Genomic DNA, 23,485 nt, shown 5'->3' with positions numbered 1-23,485 from the left:
GTAGCCTGGTTGAAGAATCGTCCTTATTTATAGTGATAGCTTGACTGCCAAAACATACACTAAAACTGCTCCGGGTAGGCTCAAGGACAGAATTTTTTTTTCCTGGAAATAAGCTGTTTCGTTCATCCTTCTTTTAAATGGGAAGTTAAAATAAACTGTCTATTTATTTAATGATAAGTGCGTGATAAGTACTGAGTAGAGGTAGGATTTTTTTTGGCTACAAGGTTGCACACTAACTCTGCCTTCACAAGGGACGTATGAAAAATAATTTACCATGAAAAAGGGACAAAATGGAAAATATTTTTTAGGTTTTAGGCAGCAGATGTGGTGGGGGGTTTTTGTGTGTGTGTGTTTTTTTTAAATGTCTGGCGAGTTCTCAGTACTCGGTTCTTATGCATATAACCCCGCAAACAATGTTTTGCCTGTGCCTGCGTAACCCGGGTTCAGTGGACTCATGAGCGTTGGCTGACGGGCCCGAGGATCCAGACTTTGACATGAAGCTGTAACTTTAGCACTGAACAGACGATCGCTAGTTTCCCCTAGTGAGGTCCATCCCTTGTGTGTTCTCCATCAATGTTACTGTTTCGCCAACGCTCAGCCGCCTTCCAGCCATCTGCTCCTCACACCTCATTCCTTTTTCTCTCACCCTGTCCTCCATCATGCCTTCCCTCTCTGAGGATCAAAGTAACACAGAGTGGGTGGACAGATCCATCGGGCTCTTCATCCATCTACTTGTATAAGGATAACGGGGAAGGGGGGGCACGGCCACAGTTGGTCTTTTGGGGGTTTCTAATTTGCATTGCTGGCTTACAGTAACACACCTTATTCCCTTTACGTATGCAAAGCTATGTAACTCGTCTGTTGCTACAGAGTCCACCACGGCCCAGCCAAGCAGGACCATAAAAAGCACAAACGTCCCTGGTTAATTAGCAGGGCACACTCTCAGTGAACTGGCTGGAATAAAGCTGTAAGCCTACTAGAGTTATTATGTACCCTCCTGAGTCATCCTCTCTTCTATCCACAATCACTGAGAAAAAAAGGGAGCTTTTTTAACCATTCACCTGCTGAATGTACATGCAAATACAGAGCTTATGTGGAGACATTACCCACACATCACAAGTGAAGCACTTGACAGATGTTTAGACACACACACACACACACACACACACACACACACACACACACACACACACGAACACCGTGGATGGAGACATGGTAGACAGATGAAAAGCGCACAGATAAATGTGCAGGAGAGACACTCCCACAGCGAGCGCTATGACATACACACTTATATGTGAAAGCCACATATATTTGATTCATTGTATATAGTCACATGCATTCTCACATCAAGAAAAAAGCACGCACACACACAAACATGCAGAGAAATGACCGCTTTTCCCACATTAGAGGGAAAAAAAACACTCTTTCAATTTACTGACTTTCCCAGTACAGTAAAAATACCACACGTCTCTAATGATACAGTGAGAGACATTGAAAAAAAATGATATGGGATATGACAATGGCGTTTTTAAAGCAACAGAAATGTATGGGAAGTCCTGGTGAATTAAAAATATCTGCTTACAGAAATCATGACTCAAAGAGAATGAAATACACCCACACTGTCTGACTGAAATGCATCAATATGTGCTCTCTTTCATGCACTAACACACACACACAAACACACACAGACACACACACAGTGTTCAAAAAACGCACGGGAGGAAGACACAGAAATAAACATGCTGCATAGTCTCCATTCAATAGCCACTTCTGTACCACAGATATACACATGCATAGGATCAACACGGATTTAAGACGCACACGCACATATTCGCACACGCACACTCAAAGAGGCACACACACAGAACACACAGCTTATTAGTCTGTCTTTGAAAAGGCACGGCCTCTCAATAGCATCATCTACCTCTCCCCTCTCTCCATTGTCCTCTCCTCACATCCATAGCCAGCCAATGAATGAGGAAACAGCCGCTACCTGTAAATGAACCACACGCTCCTGTTTCTGGGGCCCAGTGACGGCCACGAAGAAGAGAGGGAGAGAGAGAAATCTCTCTCTCCGCAACCCCCCATTGCCATGTCCCCCCCTCCTCTCTCGCGCGCTCTCCACCACCTCCTCCTCCCTCCTCCTCCTCCTGCCTCCCTCCTCCTCCTCCCGGTCTTCCAGCGAGAGCTCAGCCGGAGAGAGCCGCGAGAGTCGAGGAGAGAGCGAGCGAGAGAGGTGGGGGATGAGAAGGGAGAGAGAGCGCGATGATCTGCACCCTGTGCACTTCAGACAAGAGAAAGACAATGTGTAAGAAAGATGGGGAGAGAGGAGGAGAGTACCAGTGACTATCACAAAAGGGAAAGGATGTATTGTCTATGTGTGTGTGTGTGTGTGTGCGTGCTGGTGGATGGCAAGAAGAGGGTTTGGTTTTTAAATAGGGGGAGACGGAGAGCTGGGTTTGTGGGGAGGGGATGCGGGGGATGGGTACAAATGTGAGGCAACACCGGGGAGAGACAGCGCTTTCATTTTCACATCCACTAACTGGTAAATCACAGATATGCTAACAGCTGATTCCCACCCTGGATTTGATCTTGCACACATTTGCCAACTTTGCTCTCACTCCCTCCTATCCTCTAAAACCGAGCTGTCATCACCACACAGGCTAACAAACACTCTCCCTCTCTCCATCTCTCTCTGAAATAGTAATTGACATTCTCCCAAATGCCCAGCTGCAGTGACAGAACATGCTCCGGATCACCTTGCTCTTAATTGAGCACCACTTCACCACAGCTCTGCAATTACGCTTAACCAACTTAGCATAGGTAATGTAACCCCAGTGGATGCTATTTCCATTTGGAACACAAGCGCATCTGAATTAAAGCGAATGCCTCCTTTTTTTGCCTTTTTTTTTTTTTTGAATGACACTGAAATCTGCTCAGCACAAGGGCAATGTCAGCTGTAATGCGTTAGCAGCTATAAAACCCCGAGACGGGGGACCAGTGAGTCCTTCTCGCTGTAGCCCAGGGATCTAACCAGCACTTGGTGCTTCAGCCTCCTTATGACTCATCAGCAGAATGATGTATGTACACTCAAAGACGTAGGCATTTTCACATTCACATGCACACCAACTCTAAGCAAACATACACACAACCTTCGATGCCAAGGGATGAGGTTGCTGCTTCAGAAGAAACTCTTCCTTTATTACAGCGTTATTGCTCTCAGTGAATGTGAGCAACAAGAGTATGTGGATGGAAGAATCAAAGAGACAAACGCATTCGTGTCGTGGAGTTAAAAAGGGGCAGGGCTAAAAAATGACACCGCTGCACCGCTTTGTTCTTTTTAAGCGTTGACGCGTTCACATAGCACAATAGAGAACAAGTGCTGTTCGGGATCGGCAGAAAACTGCTGAGAACTGACACACACAGACGCACACACACTAAACACAGCAGGGGGAACAAGTGTGCACACATGCTTCGCGCATAAGAACCTCCCTTTAACTATAAAACAGCATTGTGATGACTGTTTCAATCACCTAGACCGGCCTCACAGTCTTGCCTTGCAACAGTTTGCTTGCTGCCCACACTGAAGTGGCAATCCACAACTAGAGCCACGTCGGAGGCTGTAGCCAATCAGGATTAGATTAATATTATTTTATTAATTTTTTTTCCTATTTCCTAAAACCAGCATGCACTTTGTGGGAGGTTGGGGACAGCTCAGAATAAACACTATCAACTTGAAATTTACAGCACTTTAGACTTTAAAGTGGACGTATTATGCATTTTGTTATTTTCTGCCATATATAAACTCTTACAATGACTGATGCTCACATTAAGTATCACCCAAGATCTAAAAATAAGGTCAGCATACAAAATATGGACAACAGCATCAGGCCACACCTGTTAATCTTTGAACTCAGGTGATTTCATTGGTGTTGCCACACCAAGCCACACAGTCTGCTGAATTTGAGTGTGCATTTCAGAACCGTAACGTAGCAACGTAAATTTGTCGACCGGGGTCACCGAGTGCTGACACGCATATGCTGTAACTGCATTATAACTGCAGAGTGCCAAACCTTCTCTTGCATTAACATAGGCACATCAGTCTACCCTCGGAGCTTCGTAGCATGGATTTCCAGGGCTAAGCACCTCCTGCAGGTGTAATCTGCAGGTCGCTTTTTCCATATAACATATGTGCTGTGATCCATATGAGCCAAAAGCTCTGACTTCAGACTGCTCTACTCCTCTGTGTTATAAAGTTTTTCTCTACTCTTGGATCTAGATTAGATCACTGAGATCAGAAAACCCCAATATGGTCATCTCAGGCACACAGCTCTGGCTCTGAGCACAAAAGTGTCACCCACCCACTTTCTTTTGCAGCAAATCAGAGGAAAGTTGGCTCAATGATAGAAGGCTCAAAAAGGCCTTAAAGGAGCTTGTTTGAGATAATGGATGAATTGAGGTGCTGGAACAAGACCCTGAATAGGATAAATATGGATTATTTTGAGCTTTGAATCAAACAAAGCTACTCTAGTAGCGTCCAAGAATAAAAGGATAGTGTAATCCAGATTAAACACCACAATTTGATTTTAAGACTTGATTTCCTGATAGATTAAAGCACTTTCCCCCCTATCTCACTTAATGATTACTACCCTTTTTGCACAGAATATGAAAGTCACAGCAGCATTTTTTTTTGTACCTGGGGCCATCAGTGCCATCGTAGGCTCCAACGGTGACGTTACGGAAGAGCTTCCTCTTGGCTTTCTCGCTGCGCGTCTCTGCAAGGAAGGCACATGCAGGCAAAACATATGTCCAATTCAAACATTCAGCTACCGTCATGACACCTTCTCTGTCTTTGTGCTGAAGTGTTGTGTCGTCAGCAGTCAAATGCATTTACACCCTGTTTTTGTCTCTTCAGCGTGGCATATGGTTTGCTTCTTGTGTGAGCAGCTGTGAAAATAGAAGACAAGTGAATAACTCTGCTGCACATGCATGTAGCACTGGTTGTTACCGAAAGCACCAACTACTGAACATGAATGTGACATGTGGGTGTTACAACAGTTTAAAAGATAATTCCAGCCTAAGGAAATATGCAACCCGTTTTCTAGCTTGTCCCTTCACTAATCCATGTACTGTATGTGCGTGTGTGTGCTTTGTTAACCCACCTTTTGACATACTTAACATGAATGAGTAATTGTCTTCTCCCATCAGGCACAGCACTGCTGTATGTTAGCTTTACAATCAGTCTCCAGAACATTCATTTTGGTGCTTATCTCACCTGGTCGATTGTCTTTGCTGGGAGCTGGTACCTCTTGCACACAGTCCGAAGGAAACCAGCCAGTGCGTCCTTTCACTGTTCCCTCCCAGTATCCACCCTCTCCTACACTTAACACTGAAACAGACAAAAGGACAGAAATATTTTACACTTTTGTTGTGATGAACTGGGATGCTGATCCTTCTCATTTCACTTTTTTCAGCAAACCTCTTTCCTTCTCATCTACATCTCCTCTAAACAACAGCCTAAATTTTTATTCAGTAAACTATATCGCAGCAGCATGACTAGAAATTTATATAACATTTATATAACAATATCTAGGAAATATTGCCCTGCTAAACAATAACATGACACGATTCCACTGGTTACTTCTACTCAGCAGAGTAGAAATTGTTCAACATGTGAAAATTCTGGACTTTTCTCACCTTTGACTTTGTCCCCCTTGTTCAGCGAGAGCTCTCGGTCTCCACTGGCAGAGTGGGCACGAGTGGCCACGTACACTCGTCCTGGAACTGCGCTGTACATGCGCTTCATCTGACCCCCGCCGCCACCCGCCGAGGTCGCACTGCAGAGAGACAAGCGCAGTGAGTGCATTAGAAAACCAAGAGATAAGACTGAGTGGTACACTGTGGAAAAACAAATGAGACAACATACAGCCTGTCAGGCCACATCAGAGACAGCTGAGTCATGCTAATCTGTCATACCAACAGTAAGATTTTATTCTGTGCTGGTGTATTTACACAACAGCGTCTAGTATTTAGCATGACAGGTGCATACTGTAGAAGGTTCTGACAATTTCAGTCAACAAAACCAGTTTGTCTAACATTTAACTTCATACATTTCTGTCACTATATTTCAGAATTTGACACATCACATGCATCAAGTACTATTAATTATTTCTTATCACCAGGGATTTATTCTTTCATTTTTGTCCAGTGGTTGAGTCACTGCTTTGACCCGATCAACATTTCTGATGTTGGAAGGATTAGGCCAAAATAGAATGAATGATTAAGCACATCTAATTATCCATCCATCCATCCATCCTTCCATCCATCCATCCATCCATCCTTCCATCCATCCATCCATCCATCCATCCATCCAAACATCCATCCATCCATCCTTCCTTCCATCCATCCATCCATCCATCCATCCATCCTTCCATCCTTCCATCCATCCATCCATCCATCCATCCATCCTTCCATCCATCCATCCATCCTTCCATCCTTCCATCCATCCATCCATCCATCCATCCATCCATCCTTCCTTCCATCCATCCATCCATCCATCCATCCATCCATCCATCCATCCATCCATCCATCCTTCCATCCTTCCATCCATCCTTCCACTTATCCAATTCAGGGTCATGCTGGAGCCTATCTCAGCTGCCTTAGGATGAGAGGCAGGGTACAGCCTGGATAGGTCACCAGTCTGGCAGGGCTCATTATAACACCAGTTTATGATATTGGTCAGTACTGGTCAGTTACCAGCAAAATACATTCAGTTCTAATGGGATGCTGCTGCACTTATTTTTAGTTCTAACACACAAATCAAACAAGAGTACAAACCTCCGCCAAGACAGCTCACTCTCTGAGCAGTATTCACTTTTAAGGGAATGGTATTATATTTTGTATCTATTCATTTCATTTTTTAAACAAACTTTAAGTAGTTTTTAGTGCAATAACTCACACTAAAGTATGTCTGTGTAGGTTCTCAGTGATTCAGGTCATGGTAGAAATATTTCTAACTAACTTGGGAGCTCATTGTCTTTCTCTTGACAGTACCTTCTTTAAAGATATGACACATTTTGAGGTCAACTTGAAATAATGTGAAGTGTAAATATGAAATTATAGGTCAAATGAAACATAAAATTTGGATGTACACTTACTATATTTTTTAGAGATTAGAGATACATATTTAGAATCCCCATATAACAGGATCCTTTCCTAAACATTTCCTAAAACATTTTATGAAACTTTGACCTTATTTGACCTGAAGGAAGAGGTCAGAAGTTTGAAGTAAAGTGATATTTAGAATCCCTATTTGTCTATGTTGTCAATACAAATGAAAGTAAGACACATAATTTATAATAGCTCTGTATAGCATTATTATCACTTTGATCTTCAGATCAATTTATTGACCTTGAAAGAGAGGTCGGAGGTCAAATGTAACATGATATTTTAAATCTTTATATGTTACTTTTGGCATGTTGACAATACACATTTATTATATTAGAATGATAGTTTCTAAGTTTTAAGCCTTTTTATCTGCTTTGTTTTTTACCTTGAAGTCTTTGGTGGATGTAAGCCAAATTATAATGAATTGTAATGGGACCCCACTCTACATTCCTACAAAGGTTTATCATAAGTCATACAAAATGTTTCGCTTTATTGTGTTTACAGACAAAAAAAAAAAAAAATGACACGCACGCAATGCTACCAAAGCCATAACCTCTTTAGTGGAGGTAAATATAGACAATAGTAAATATGCACACATTAACATCATGAGATTGTTAGTTTTTATATAGTTGCTAACCATAACATGAAGAACTTGTGTGCTTAACTAAGTCTTTTTTGTGTATACATTTTTAAACCTTCTTTTTTAAGGTAAAGTGAATGTATCCTAAATTTCTTTTGTTTACACAAAAACGCCGATTTATACCACATATAAACAAATGTGACCTTCTTGCAATTGCAAATAGTAAAAGGTATGCATCTGAGACATAAATAGTAATTTCTTTGCATGCAGCTAATGATAATTGGAGATGACTGACTTCCTACTGTTGGATGGCCTGAAAGGACCTAGTCAGATTAAGATCCCAGCAGGCTTCTTTACCCCTGTCTGCCTCGTGGCTGCCTGTGCCTCTCCTCTGTGTCACTTTGGCCTCCTCTCCCTCTGGAGGGCGAACGGGTACGAGTTCTGGGGCTGCTGGAGCTTCTCATACCCACTGAGGCCCTGCGATGACCCTGCAAAAAACAGCCCCACGGAGAACGTCAGTATTGATCATTTCAGATGATGAGAAATCATCAAGCGAGCTACTATTACAAAAGATCAAAACATGGACATCCACCTAATGCTGGACAGTACCTGTCCTGGGTTGGGATTGGTCGCAGCCTTGTTGGGCAGGGCCAGAGGGTCAGACTGGGTCATGATGTTATCACTATTGGCACGCAGTAGGGGGTGGGAATGAAGCAAAGGGAGGGGCAGTGTGTGGGAACTTTCTTTTCGCTTTGGAACAAACTTTGGTGACTCCAAAAACGGCACTGAAGACACGACATGATGCAGAGGTTTGGTGTGACGGTACAGGTGAATATGTGAGGTGTGACAGGATGAAAGGGAGGGAGAAAACAGGTACATTGTTAGGATTATATATTTGGGAAAGAGCAAGGCAGACAAGTGTTGGGAAGTGACGTTTGAAAGTCCCTGCAGAAGAAACAGTTGCCAGGGAAGCTTACCTATATCAGAGTCTTTGTGGTTTTTGATGATTTCCCCGAGTTCAAAATGACCAGACAAAACAGCTAGCTGCAAACAACGAAGACAAACTGAAATATTATTTGTTCCAGCAGGTCAAAGCTACTCTACAAATGCAATTTCACTCTGCAGACAGGATAATAAAAAAGCAAAACATGTTCCTCAAAACTCTGGATTATTTTTTAAAACATTTACCTGAAACGGGGTCTGACCATGCTTGTTCTTCGCCTCCTTATTTGCCCCCCTGTACAGAAGAACACGGACGCAGCTTTCCTGATGATTCAGAGAGGAAAAGGAATCGGTTAACATCTGTAGAAGATATAACAGCAAACATTATGGTAATAATAGTTTAATAAGGGATCTTTTTGCCACACTTGCCTTGTTGTACAGGGCAGAAATGTGAAGCGCAGTGTTCCCTGAGGCATTTTGAGAAGTGGTGTCTGCCCCATAAAACAGCAGATGCTCCAAGTGTTGTGCAAAGCCATTCTGGCAAGCCTTTTAATGTCAAGAGTATGATAGAAATATCCCCAGTATTATAAAGTATAGAAGGACACAAGTTGGACTAAAGAGAATGGTTTCAAACGGGATAAGGAGAAGATGGTGTAAGAGAATAGGGAAGAAAATGAAAGACATTGAAAAAAGAGATACGAAAAATGGGGGAAGGGGAAATCTTATGTCACACAGTAGTCTAACAGAAAACAAAGAGGTGAGAGCAAATTACAATTCACCACAGTGGAAAAGAAAGGGAACAAAAGCCATTAAAACAACAGAAATGAGCCTTCAGCAGCCTGAGAGGTTCCCTCATATTTTTCTGCAGGGATTAAAATATCACAAGATACGTACAAAGTAAAGAAAACATTGAGCAGGGCAAAACCAAAATAAAATACCATGACAACCGGCTTGCAGTGCAAACACAAATTTCCCTGAATGTCACAGAGACATAATGTAGGCAATGCACACATATCTACGCTGAGAGAAAGAGCTAAGATACAATGCTCTTTCTGCACTGGACTCATCTCAAGATGAGCGAGACGTGAACAGGTTCGAGGAAACAGTGTGGTCACCTCATTCCCTTTTGGTTTATTTACGTAATAGTCACAGCATGGCTTTCTGTTAGGGATGAAGGGATGGTGGGATGAAGGGTACCTTATGTATTTCTTCCATTCCAAACTCCTCTTCATCCCTGTGCTATGGAGAGAGAGAAGGAGGGGAGGAAGGAGAGAGAATGGAGAGACGAGTGAGGAAGGCAGGGAGGAGAGAGGTGTGAGAAAAGGCTGAGAGACACTGAAGGTGATGGTAGATCTCATCAGTCACATAAATAAGAAAGGGAAATGTTGGTGCATTGCTTAAGTTAACATGAAGGAGACAGAAACCAGACGGGATTTAACTATGATGAAACAGACATGATGAAAACTGTGAATCGTGGGAATCTGCAAAGAGGCGCACAGGGTGATTGATTTGCATTTGTAGCTGATTAAAAATCTAAGCTTACCTGATGGGATTCGTCCCAGCCGTTCTCGTCCCTTGTGCCCAGCTTTGCCCTGTAATAGAGCAAGGTCTCACAGCAGGAAGTGTCACCCCCTGTCACCACAGTGTGGTACAGCGGGGTCAGGCCACAGCGGTCTTTGGAGTCTGGAGATGCTCCGAGGGACAAGAGAGCCTGGCAAGTTGACACACGGAGGGCAAAGAACAAGGATTATTTTAACCAAGTGTGTGTGAATGTGTAGAGTAGTAAAATATAACAAAGGCTTAATAGATTTTCTTCACAGCGATTATTAATTCAAATACTAAAACAATGCAACAGGAATATGAAATGTTACAGATAGTTTGGCTTCTTATATAAGTACATCACATGTACCACAAGTGCATGTGGTGCAAAGTTATTGTGATGAGTGGGGGTGGGGTGTATATGTATTTGCGTGTATGTATGGTGGAGGTGGTGTTGTCTATATAATAATAATTTAAAAAAAGGAGAAGAGAAAGAAATGTTATCACAATTACACACATTACAAAACATTTGGTGTGTGACTAAACCCGCAGCTGAGGCAACTCTCAGAACTACAAAAGAGGAAAATTCTCGTAGTTTATTCAAAGAAAAGGAACAGCGCTTCCAAGTGTACACTAACCAATAAAAACGCGAGACACATAAAGCCAAGAGAAAACCACTTAGAAATTATTATCATATGACCCACCTCTGTAATTATCTTCAAAGGTAACAGCCTGTTTCCATGGGGCATTTATGCTATTTTGCTTTTATCCTTTAATTAGAATCATTATTCCGTTTTAATTTATTTTGTCCACACCACCCGCTCTACTTGAGTGTGTTTGTACTCTGCATGCGTGTGACTCTAACTTTTTTAGCCCTTACCAGCAGCCCAGCGTGATTGTGAGCCCTAACAGCTTTGTGCAGGGCCGTCATGCCGTCTCTGCTTCTGAAGTCCAAGTGAGCGCCGCCCTGAACCAGGACCCTGATGCCCTCCACCGACAGGCCAGACTGCATGGCCACAGTGAGGGGGGTTTCTGACCCACAGAGAAGGTGAGAATGAAAGTTCACCCTCGTATGCTCTTGATATTGCTAAATATTATTGGCAAAGAATAAAGGTAAAACTCACCTCCGGTGTCAGGGTCGTGAAAGTTTGGATCAAGTCCTTTATCGAGGACTTTTCCCATTTTGTCTATTGCTCCGGTCTGAATGTAATCCAGAAATTTCTTCAGACTGGCCTGAGTGTAGGGAAAGATGTTGCTGAATGCAATTAAGCACAAAACAACAAAGTTAAAAAAACACACAAAAAAAGAAATACCTTTGTGCTGAGTTTAGCGAGAGCCTTTTCATCCAGATTGGTCTGTTTATAGACTCTGGTTTTGTACCTAAACTGAAGACCGGAAAACATAGCACACATGAAAATGAGGATAATGGAACTTAGCTGTTCAGTTTATTGGTGACAGCCTACACTGGAGGATATAACAAAATGATTACAATTTGTGCTGTGAAACCGTAGTTCAGAGAAAGCACCATTATTCTTGTCAGATGTTGCTGAACTCTCGCTGTTTCCAGAGATCTGTTCTCCCACTCGGCGTCGCTAGAATGACTCCATAATTGGCTTCTTTAAAATATTTGTGTCAGATTTGTTTTTACGTTTTGGCAAAAGGCTAAAAATGGTTAACCCTTCAGCCTCACAATGTAATAAGTTGGATTTGATGTTTCAATTATGATAATTTAAGCGCAAGCAAAGTGATGCAAATGAGCGGTTTGCGCGCACAGCTTTAGAAAGGATCTAGGGAAGGGCTCTATTAAGTTAGATTAATGATTAATGGGGGCTTTTTTTCCACAATGCGTTGGTTAAGGTTTGATTAATGACATTTAAAATAATAATACTATTAATGCAGTTTTCTTTAAATCACACTGACAAGATTAATTTATCATATAAGGTGATTTACATCTCAGGAACTGACAGACTGCACATTAGTCCCTCATTACACTGATTATATGCCCCACTGCGTTATTCTAAGACTGGTTTATCACAGAGTAAAAGGGTCTGAACGCACTGCAAACTGCTCATTTTAAAATCTTTTTTCTATTGTTTTCCACTGATGTTCTTGTGTTGAGGCAGCAGAGTGTTAATGTGTCGTATTCTTAATGTCTCTATTTTGGAAGGAATAAAGATCAGAAGGGGAAAAAACATCAGCCTAAAATTTGTTCTTGAACAGATGAGACTAATGAGTGTACTGTGTTTGGCTTTTTTTTTTACTTGGAAACCACCTGACTGGGTGTGTAGTCCTCACACCAAATCAGTTAACAGCTGAGGAGCTTTGAGGTAAGAAATTTCTGTCTGGCAGCTCAGAGCTGAGCTGCACCTCGCACTATGCCCCAGAAAACCAAACAAAGATGGGTTTAGCAGCCACAATACAAAAGCAATCAGCCCTAAAAGTCTCAGTAAAACAACTGCAGCACTACAACAGGAACTAACAGGTAGCTGTACTTAGTGGAACAAATGCTTTTTTTAAACTGATGCTTATAATACATTCTGTTTGTTTCTACTCCCTTTAATATGACTTCCCTTACCATGACTCTAACTGACTCTGTCTTTACTTTAGTGTCAAAAACGCCTAAACTCATGCAGTCTGCTGTGGGGTGTGTGGAGAGTGCAGTTACAAGGCCTCATCAGTATGCAGACAGGACCCCATCTCAAACGTTTTGAGGAATATAAACATTCTAATTTGAAGCTAAACTTTTGAGCTAAAGAAGATGCTCTTTCCAGCACCGCCCAACTCAGCAGCACATACAGGAGCTGAGCCACCAGAGGGCACTGTGAGATAATTGTATTACAGCAGGAAACCTCAGATTCGTGCTGTCTCACAACCCACTTACCAAAAAGCCAGGCAATACAATGTAATTAGCAGGTTACATAATATACGTAATGCATTTAAATCCATCCAGTTTTGTAAGCAGTCATTTACGCAGTCCACTCACTCTGTGATGCAGGGGGATTCTAATAAACACAATGCAATTTGGAGTTGCAATTAAAGACTTTCTTTACTCGGTTATGAGAAAAAAAAAGTTTCAGAGTACCATACAGGATACTTCATTTCTCTACAGAAATTACAAAACATTAAAAACATATCTGTATTTACGCTTGGTTTTTTGATCACTAATTTTTAGCAAGATTATTCAAAACCCATAAAAGAGAGAAATGAAATTGTTTGCAGTACAACAATATTTATACAAAAATCAATCAATCAATATTAGATTTTACATCATTTTACATCATTTTAAAAAAAAAGAGAAACAAGTGATGCTCTAAGGGGGCCTTACACTGGGTCACAGCTCCCTTTCCTACCTCCAGGTACGGCACCCCTTTCTCGAAGGACTGTGAGTAGTCTCTCAGGGGTCTCTCCTCCTCCAGGAACTTGGCGTCCCGTCCCTCTCCAGCTGGCTGGAAGAGGCCATAGTTGTAGACGTCCCATAGGGACTCACTGAGGGAGCAGATGATCTGCTGCTTAGCGTTCCACACTGTGCAGTCCTGATCAAACTGGAGACATCTCTGTCAGACAATGGACAGGACAGGGGCGGGGTTAGAGGGCGATAGTACACCTGTACTGAGGTTGAAACAGTGGTTAAAAATATACAGGTTTTACAGCTGTTGTAGTGTACCTCTGTCAAAACATTTTAATGGATATTTTCAGTGCTTTGAGCACCAAGAACAACCTAGTGTTTCAAATTGATGAGCCCAGTACGTTAGCTTAGATAGCTTTACAGGATGCCCTTGTGGATTGCTAACTGCACTATAGTGCTGCAGTGTTTTTGTAATTTACTCAATAAAATCAAAGTAGTAAGGTCCTTTTTTATTTAAGAAATTTAGATACATGACCCATATGCACTTAACTCAATGTATTATGCGTGTAGACATGGCTAAGACGACATGCTGATGGACGGTTAAACTACTCATCTAATGTGGGGATTTCCCACACAACCATCTCTGAGGTTTACAGAGACTGATGTTAGCAAGAGAAAATATCCTGTGAGTGAGCTGGCCAGTTCTCTACTTGAAAATGCCCTGTTGACACCAGAGGTCTTGGTAAGACTTCCTTGAGCTGATAGGAAAGCAACAGTAATTCAACGAGGAGAGATCGTTTGGAAGAACTGAACATGATTTTTTGAGATGAAGAAATGAATCTGGCAATTAGACTCAGATGACCCATCATGGCAGAACAGAATCCCATAGGTGATAGGATTTAGGACATGCAGGACCCCGGAGTCTAGATGTTGATGGTGATGAAGATGAAGACTGAGAGTGAGGTGGAGATGGAAACGAGGTGGGTTGCATGAATGAGAGTCTGAAAGGAAGAATGACAGAGCACTGAGATTTAAACCACGCAGAGTGGTGGCTGATTGACTCAAAGAAGGTAAATAAAAAGATGACTGGACTAGTGTAATGATGTAAGTACTGAGAGAGCGGGAAAGTGATAGCGATGTAAAAACAGACTAGAAGCTGATCTTGCTTATTGAACTTACACATAAGTTTTATCTCCAGTCAGCACTCGTTACAGCCAAGATATGCAGAAGAGCATCTCTGAATGCACACCCCATCAAACTTTCCAACAGAAGACTGGAAAAGCATTTCCTTGTTTAATGAGTCCCATCAGTCCTGTCTTGTATTAACTGTTAAGGTAATGGTGTGGAGAATATTTTCTCAGAGCACTTTGGCCCCCTTAGTAACAACCGAGCATTATTTAAACACCGCAGCCTGTCTGCAGTCCTTTTATGACCACAGTCTACCTATTCTCCGATGGCTGTTTCCAGCAGGACAACGCGTATCTTGAACTACTTTCTTCAACATGACCCTGAGTTCACTCACTGTATTCAAATTGCCTCCAAAGTCATGGGTGTGAAGCTGACAAATCTGCAGCAGCTGTGTGGTGCTATCATGTCAATATGGAGATCTAGATCTCTGATGAATGTTTTAACCACTTTGTTGAATCTGAGCCAGGAAGAATTAAGGCAGTTCTGAAGGCTAAAAGGAGTTTGTGCATGATGAATGTATATGAGTGTGACGTGCAAAATATGAATGCATTACTTTTAATGAATCACCTGCCACATTCATGAATTATAAGATGACTCATTCTGTCCTTTTAGTCTGTGGTATCAGATTATTTGGATCTATTTCACTTTCATTTTAACACCATATTTTTTGATTTTCTCTGCTAATAAAGAAGTAAAACTCACATGCATAGATAAATATTTTGCTATTCCCTCCTTGTCCAGTTTACTCCATTATCCAGAAGAGGAGGAGCAAACTTTGTGGATACACCCAATTACAAAACACCTCGGATGTATTATGTGTGTGTGTGTGTGTGTGGATGTCCTAATAAAGATTTCACTGTGATTGTTGCATTGTCCATTTCCTCATATTCTTCCATTTCTGTGCAGTTCCACAGGAAAGACATCTTTCTGGACCCGGAGCTCGAGCTGATTGGAAGCTTGAACAGCAGGAGAGCTGAGAGGTGTGAGAGATGTATGTATCCATACTATTGTTCCATTTCAGAGGGCTGTGAGCAAAACTGCACAGCTCAGCACACTTCCATGTCCCTTCTGCCCCCCTCGAGCCCGCACTCGGTTGCACTATTTGATAGTGTAGCAAACTCTATTGGCATGGCAACCAGTTCATTAGTGGAGGCAGGCACCCGTTGCCGTAGCAATGTCTTGGTGGTCCCTGGGAGGTTAACCACATGATAGGGATGAGCATGACTGTGTGTATGTGCATGCATATAAGTGAGCTATAAACTGTCTGTGTATGCCTTCTTATTGGAGTGCACTTGTGCAGTGTAGTGGTTTTTCTTGTGCGTGTGTGTGTGTGTAAAACAGAGATAGAGTGGCTAATCCCTCTGAGTGAGGTCTAATGTAATGTATACTGTATATAACAGTGCTGCTTCTCTCCTCATCGTTTCTTCTTTAATGCAGTTTCCCTGAGATGTTTCTGGCAGTTTTTATTATTTAGATCTTCAGTGTGCGCTATTACAGCACATATTTTCCTCTCTTTTCATCCCCCCCCCCCCCCCCCCCCCCCCCCCCTCTTCAGTCTGTCTAAGTAGCTCCTAATATTCAGCCCCTCTCTTTATCCCTTTTTAATTCTGTTCAATAATACTTCAGCTTCCGGGTTTGCAGTGCCGAGTGTTTGTCAGTGATGTGTGGATCTCGGTACGCTGCCTGTGGCTGATGGAAACCTGAGAACAGAGACGCCTTCCACATATTTCTTCCCTTCGACAGTCACTCACTTCCTCAGCTCTCCCAAAACTCATTAAAAACCTATTAAATAATTAGCAATTACTGTTGTATTGAGGGCAGATTAGCTGACATGTAGAACAGTTGGCATGTTCAGGGAGTTGAAAATGGAGAAAGGAGGATGGGGGAGGGGTTACAGTGGGGCACCCATTCTCACCTGGATATGGTGCGTGTGGGCTGGCCAATTCTCGCCTGCTGCCACCGTAAGGCTGAGAGCTGCTTCAAAGTGTGAAATGAGACTAACTTCAGTTTTGGAAGCTAATTATGACCACCTGACCCAAGGCAGATGCTTGCATGGTGTTGTTGACTGAATATGTTTTCCCTTGCAGGGTGCTCAGCACAAGCTGAGCTCTGTGTGAGTTCCTACTTCCCTTTGGGACTCATCTCTGAGCCCGTGGGATAGCTGGAATGGAAAAGCCTTGAAATTAGAGATGTGCTTCTACAGTTGTGCACACTGTTTGACTTATATAAAAAAAATTGTATGCTTCAAGCCACCCATGAGGTGTTTTCTGTGAATAATTTGAAACAGATGTAGAATCAGCAACGCACCAGTATTATTTGACGTGTTTTAACTCAAAGGATGGAAAATGGCTGGATTTTAGAAGAGAAGCGGGAAGGGAGGGAAGCAAATCAAAAGACAGGGAGAAAACTGAAAAGCTTCTGAGTTTTAGGGGAGGTAATAGCGAAGGTGGTGACCAAAGCCCAGTGTTCAACTCTCATTAAATGGCTGTTGTCCTTTTCTTTTCTTTTTTAATAGTCACAAATATAAAAACTACATTTTTGGAGCTTTTTGTCTGCAGTTGATCATAACATCAGAATCAGAAACAGCAACATTAACTAAATGTATACCTGCCTTAATGGTTTAAATAGCCTGAGATATTATTTTTGAAATTCTGTTTGTCACATTAAAGCTCCCTGTCTCTGAGGCAGTAATACCAGGGAGACTTGGCTTGAACTACTTCCTCATTTGGAAAGACCTCCAGTGCAGTGTGAGGGAGACTTCTTTCTTTTTCTTTTTTCTTTGACAGGGAGAACTAAACTTTTAAACTGTTTGATTTGGACTGGTTTTGACAAGTTTTTTTCTTCAAAAAATTCTGCTTCAGCTACTTTATTCACTTTTAAATGATCAGTCAAGAAGCTCCAGGGACGGCTGTGCGGGCCTCCGCCTTTCATGAATTTCACACACACGTTACGAGCAGTGTCTTTGATGCACCTACTGTTTGTTTGATGTCGGGGATTCCAATGCGGAACACCATCATGGTCAAGTAAGTGTCCTCCAGTGGAGCCACTGTGGTCATGCTGCGCTCCATGAAGGCTCGTTTCTTTGCTGCCATGAAATACTGCTGCTTATTGGCAGCTTGATGATGTAGCGGGGCTATATTGGGCATGTAAGGGATCCCCCTGTTGCCGTGATTGCCCGGCCTCAGCGGCCGATCTACTCTCTGTCGACCGACCACAATGGCTGCTGGTTTCACCACCTCACCGCCTTTCCCTTCCCAGGATTGTCGTCCTCCTGTCATCTCCTTTTCCTCCAGATACTCTAGTCGTCCATTCTCCATGTCACGTTCACCTTCTTCTTTTCTGTTTTCTCTTCCCTGCTCCTCTTCCTCCTCCTCATCCTCCCCATCTTTGTCATCCTGACTGGGATAAAAGTGCTCATTATTTCCCAGCATCCTTTGCTGTGCAGAGGTCACTGCAGAGAGGGCTGAGTGATCTAGCTGTCATGGAGACAAAACATGGCTATCCCATGAGACTGGCTTCATCCTTAGAAACATGCTGTAGGAAAAAAAGGCAGAAAAGGGAGTAAATGTCGGTCATTTGACTCGTATCTTTGCTTTGATTGAGAGAGTGAACTTAGTAATGCTGGAATATGAGTAATTCAAGTACATAAAAGACACGTGCAGTAATAGAAACTCTAGCCACTGGCAATGCTAATAAGTCCACATGTGTGAAATAGCACAGAGCTGGTCCACATTTTCCATTTAGCCACTGGGAATGCGTCTGGGAATAGCAGACTTATGAAAGACAGGCTAAATATAAACTCTGTGAATTTGCATCACAGGTTTTCTGCAGGAGGGAGTGAGTTGGAGATGCGATCTAGCATCACACGAGGTCAAGATCATTGGTATTTAGTGACAATGGAGGAGACCTATGTTTGAGGCACAGCCCAGGGCTAACAGCTAAATGTGCGCTTCTTAAAGGAAAATTCCACCCTTGCACTCTGTTACTGTTAAATACAATTTAACTTGTTGACCTTGCCCTATCCTTCATCCTTGACAGCCTGTTTTCATTCCCAAGGTGTCAAATGGAGCTGTTTTGACAAAGCTGGTGGCATTTCCAAATTTCACACAAGGTCTCCTGTGCCATGAAGTAACAGGTTTAGGCAACAGGGTGGCAGGTGTCTTATCTGGATGCTTATAAAGAGCCCCTTGGTGTCTGTGCTAAATCACGGGGTAAGCATCATTTTCTTAACTTTTCCTAATCGTAACCCTTAGTGCAGGATTTGACACCCTTGGATGCAAACGTGTTGACCTCCAGCATGTCTGCATGGTTCACCAACAGGATATGAAGGATAGGATGGCTGGCAGTATACTCCAGATTAAAAATGGTGCTTTTTAATAAGCACGAATCTGCACAACATCCAACATATTCTCATTGGACAGCTTTTAAGCTTTGCTGATCAGACCATTATCAGACCGTGAGGGCTTGTTACAGGAATTGGGTTGTTTTCTCTTAATAGCCGTCTACGCCAGATTGAAGGGGGCTTGGGGTTTTACACAGCAAAGGTTTGTAAATAACTCAGTGAATCAGCAGCTTCTGGAAAGCCACATCTGAGTGTACTGAGTGGATTTGCAGTTGTTGACATAGTTTTAAGAAAATGCCCAAATTATATTTACTTTTCCAGCTAAAAGAAATAGTCATGCTCCTTCATTAAAATAAAGGAAGCGTTGTGGAGGAAGGGTTTTCTGGTCTAGTGAACTTTCAGTTTAGTTATTTGTGTACTGTACATATTCAATTCATTTGAATTCAATTTTATTTATACAGCACCAAATTACAACCACAGTCACCTCAAGGTGCTTTATATTGTAAGGTTGACCCTACAATAATACATAGAGAGAAAAACCCAACAATCATATGTGCCCCTATGAGCAAGCACTTTGGCGACAGTGGGAAGGAAAAACTGCAATATGGCATTACACCTCACAACTTTACACAGTACGGTAAAGAAGAGTTGGAGAATTGTATTCTTTCTTAAGAAAGCACTTCTTGGCACTTTGAGGAGAAGGAGAATTTCAACAGGAACAAAGGAGGGAGAAGCCACCGTCTTCCTTCATGAGTGCAGACATAAAGTCTAGGAAGAGTACCTTTCTCTCTGATCACTAACAGCTGTTTTAAAAAAACGTGTCTTAGGGTGGATTTTTGCTTTAAGCTTGTTCCATTGCATCTTCATGCTTCAGATTTGGCATACTGGTGCCTCCGTATGTTTTGTCCTGGTTTTTCTGTGGTGAAGTCTGGCTACAGGGCTTTGCCATCATGCAGATCTGGACCATTGCCAACAGCCGCCTTAATGATGGGGAGTGATGCAGGGAATCTCCCACTGTTTCATTTGCAGAGTGGTGCTCTGAATATCTTATGAGCTGAGTCTGACATGGATGAGAATCAGAATGCACAGATGGACAGATGGAGCACAACTCGAATCAGGACACAGATCTAACGTCAATCAATCACAGATTACCAACATGCAGATAATTCAATCGGTTATTAATAGATTATGTAGAAAACGTGCTGATGAGGGTTAACGGGGCATTAAGTGATCTAGGACTTTTGACTTATCAACCTCTATTGGGGACCAAGGACATCGACAGGTGTCTGGCACAGCTTACAGTGGCCTGCAATGGACATAAACAATAATGCAGAGATGAAGAAGCCAGCCAAGAGCCGGACACCCAACAGGAATATTGATGAAGAGCATACTCACTTTTAAAACACTCTAACATGGATGCTGCTTTTGCAATTCCTGATTGTTACACAGTTTGAAGTGTTTATGTTTTTGCGTTGTTTTGAACATTTTTGAGAAAACCACAGATGTCTCCAGTCACAGGCAGGTGACAGAAGAAAAATCCCTAAGGTGTTGCATGTTGATGGTTGGTCAAGGTTAGAGGCAGGTGTTATGTACCATTTTGGATAAGAATTCAGGTTTTATTCTCTGTTTAAAAAAAGGCAAATATATATATATATATATATAAAAGGTAGATGTAGCTTTCAAATCTAAAAAGTAAAGTCAGTGGGGATGTCTGCTCTCTTTCTAATAGTTGGCAGGGAATGGCTCCTGGTTGGAGAAGAGGACCCTGGGCTCTCTTTACTATGACCACAATAATCACTTTCCTGATGAATTTATGTTCTCAGTCTCTAGTTACAGTACATAAAGCTAATTCATACATGTTTGCTCCCTTTAGTGTTCAGAAAAACAAAGTATATTTTTGACTGACAAATTGCAAATGAGCATGCAGCGTCTCTCTATTTCACAGTTTGGCACATCATGAGGTCTAGTTAAAAAAAAAACTGAGATGTGTCAAAGCTAAAGGTCATTGAGAGGCATGCAGACTACTGGGTCGCTAGTTTCAATTTTTAATATAATTTTTTGGGCTTTTTAGTCTTCATTTACACAGGACGACAGGATAGAAAAGCTCAGAGTAAAACTCATTATTCAGGCTTCTAAAATAGCCTTACGGTAAATGGTTTGCCTGCTAAATATATATGATGGAATGCATGGCCATCTCTTATATACAGTCTATAGGTTTGAGACAACCGTTTTGTCTTGAAAAAAAAATCCCAATTTGGATATGTTTATCTTTACAAGTTGGCGTTTCACAGTTCAGAAAAAAAGTCATAAAAATACGTTTTTATACCTCCTTTATTTGAAGCGCCTCCACATGTATGAGGATCCTAACCCCTGGATTGGTGATGACTGAACACAGATTAAGTTTGGTTTGGGATTAGAGAAATCGCTGTCTAAAACAAGTGTGTATACCAAGACCTTTTCAAAATATTACAGGAGTGAGATTGGCTCAGAAACAGTTTTTTTTCCATATAACAATGAAAAGTGACCACACTTTACACCGTTGCACTATGTGTGTATGATTGTTTCATTCTGTGGAAGAATACAGATATTATTTGATGGATGCTTCCAAACAATCAGTTTTTAAGTGTCTATAGTGTTTGAAAGACGGAGTGGATATATGAGAAATTATCATCTCACTGGCCAAAAGAAAGTCTGCTGGTTGAGCATTTCTGAGCGAAAGCATAGCGCAGAGGGAAGCAGAGTGACCGTGGTCAATTCCCACAGACTCTCAGAGAGTGACAGGGTGGGTCCTTTCAGTGCAAATCCAATGTCTGTCAGAACAAGTAAATGAAGGAAGACTGGAGGACAAAACCAAAGGATGGGTTTAGAGAAAAAAATGCAGGAACTTTGATGAATCTGGGAAAACAAATAAGCACCAAAAGCAATAACAACAAAGGCTCTGGAGAAAGTCGCTCAGTGCCTATCAAGAACCAAAAGAGCTCTCCTACTGAATTATCAGTTACCTGAATCATTCAGGGCATATTTAACCACCTCTGGTCATTGTCATATGTGTGATTTACATGTGGCATCACATTTTAGGCTGAAAGCGTCTCTGATCAAAAGCTGACAAAGAACAGCGTGTTAACACTTGCAAGGTTTTAAAGATTAACACTATCATTCAAATACACCGTGAGGGAATAGGGGAGGCTGATTTATGAACAAAGTCTCATCAAATATTCAACAACACAATGCAAGATAAAGGAAGGAGGAGGACAGGCTGAGAGTAGGCAGGAGTCAACTACATGTTTGTAACTGGGATGTAAAAGCGAAAGGGGAATACACAAGGGGGAGAGACAGAGAGAGCTGCAGTTTGCATAAAGCAGAGTAATCAGATTGGGAGAGAAAAGAGAGGCGGGATGGGGAGGGAGGGAAAAAAAGAGGGTGGAAAAGGCGTGAGTGCGAAAGCCAAACACACACACAGTACCGTTAGGCTAAAAATGGGAAACGATGAGCATTATTTAAAACGGATTAATAATATAACTGTGAAAACTCTAATCACAAGTCCGAAAACTCTCCTCTTAGCCGTCATGGATGTCAGACTTGCGTCTTTGCCTTCTCCATCGTGTCACTCAACTCCTACACTCCTGCAACAACAATAGCTCAGTCAGTCTCCTTCTGCCGGCTGTTTCACTCTCCTGTCTCTGTTGCTGGCCATCATCTCACATCTCGTCTTGACTTTTCTTCCTCTTGGGAGAAAAGCGGTGTAATAAGGAAATGAATTTCACCTCTCTGACAGAACAGTCTTTTTGTGCAAAGCTCACAGTTCTCATTTCAGCCACTTACTTGAATTGTTCTTCAATATGACTTTTTTTTCTCTTCATCCATAATTTGTGCTGTTACCTATTTTGCTTGTAATTTTAGGAAGGAATTTAGATTTAATTTGGGCGGACTGTGGGGTAAGATGAGCCAGTGAGGAAGCCGATCCATCATCCGTATCCGAGCAGCCATACATACTTTTTTCTCCATTTGACACTTAATTTAGTTGACGTTTTTCTCTTTCATCTTGATGCATTTTCATAAAAGGAGAAACCTTAACAATGAACTAGACAGTAGTCATTCCTATAAGAAACTTCTCAAAGCTTTTCTTGGCATTACAGCCGCAGAACTGTGCAAATGCCTTTGAGCCAACTCTCATCATTTTGCCATGAAAATGGAAAATAAGTGCCATGTTTTATTGACATTGAGCAAAAAAAAAAAAGGTATCTACAATTCTAATGAGCATGAAAGTCAATATTTGGTAGGATCACCTTTATTCTTCAACATAGCCTGAAATTTTTTAAGCAGTTTTCTTAAAATTTCTTAAAGTAGTCTTCAGGAATAGCTCCGGAAAGAGATTCAAAGC

General features: G+C 41.9%; 1 protein-coding gene across 2 annotated transcripts in view; it reads right to left on the bottom strand.

The window, feature by feature from the left end:
* The window catches only part of LOC102781682 (SH3 and multiple ankyrin repeat domains protein 1-like), a 46,107-nt gene that overhangs the window by 13,507 nt on the left and 9,115 nt on the right, over positions 1–23,485 (bottom strand). The window contains exons 2-16 of one of the 2 annotated variants that reach the window (XM_006801022.2): positions 17,738–18,161; positions 13,579–13,782; positions 11,542–11,613; positions 11,353–11,461; positions 11,109–11,260; positions 10,233–10,400; positions 9,887–9,928; positions 9,119–9,235; positions 8,936–9,013; positions 8,725–8,791; positions 8,357–8,532; positions 8,105–8,235; positions 5,698–5,837; positions 5,276–5,389; positions 4,697–4,775 (exon numbers count right to left, since the gene is read on the bottom strand). In XM_006801022.2, the coding sequence (XP_006801085.2) occupies positions 4,697–4,775; positions 5,276–5,389; positions 5,698–5,837; positions 8,105–8,235; positions 8,357–8,532; positions 8,725–8,791; positions 8,936–9,013; positions 9,119–9,235; positions 9,887–9,928; positions 10,233–10,400; positions 11,109–11,260; positions 11,353–11,461; positions 11,542–11,613; positions 13,579–13,782; positions 17,738–18,079 (1,991 nt within the window). In that variant the 5' untranslated portion in view covers positions 18,080–18,161. Of the gene's footprint in view, positions 1–4,696; positions 4,776–5,275; positions 5,390–5,697; positions 5,838–8,104; positions 8,236–8,356; positions 8,533–8,724; positions 8,792–8,935; positions 9,014–9,118; positions 9,236–9,886; positions 9,929–10,232; positions 10,401–11,108; positions 11,261–11,352; positions 11,462–11,541; positions 11,614–13,578; positions 13,783–17,737; positions 18,294–23,485 lie in introns of those variants that run through there. The other variant, XM_006801021.3, reaches the window with a different exon arrangement.

The sequence above is a fragment of the Neolamprologus brichardi genome, chromosome 8 (assembly GCF_056152115.1).
Source record: "Neolamprologus brichardi isolate AB-2024 chromosome 8, ASM5615211v1, whole genome shotgun sequence".
Taxonomy (NCBI): domain Eukaryota; kingdom Metazoa; phylum Chordata; class Actinopteri; order Cichliformes; family Cichlidae; genus Neolamprologus; species Neolamprologus brichardi.
Note: the sequence above shows the minus strand (reverse complement) of the source record. Positions and strands in the feature narration are given on the sequence as shown.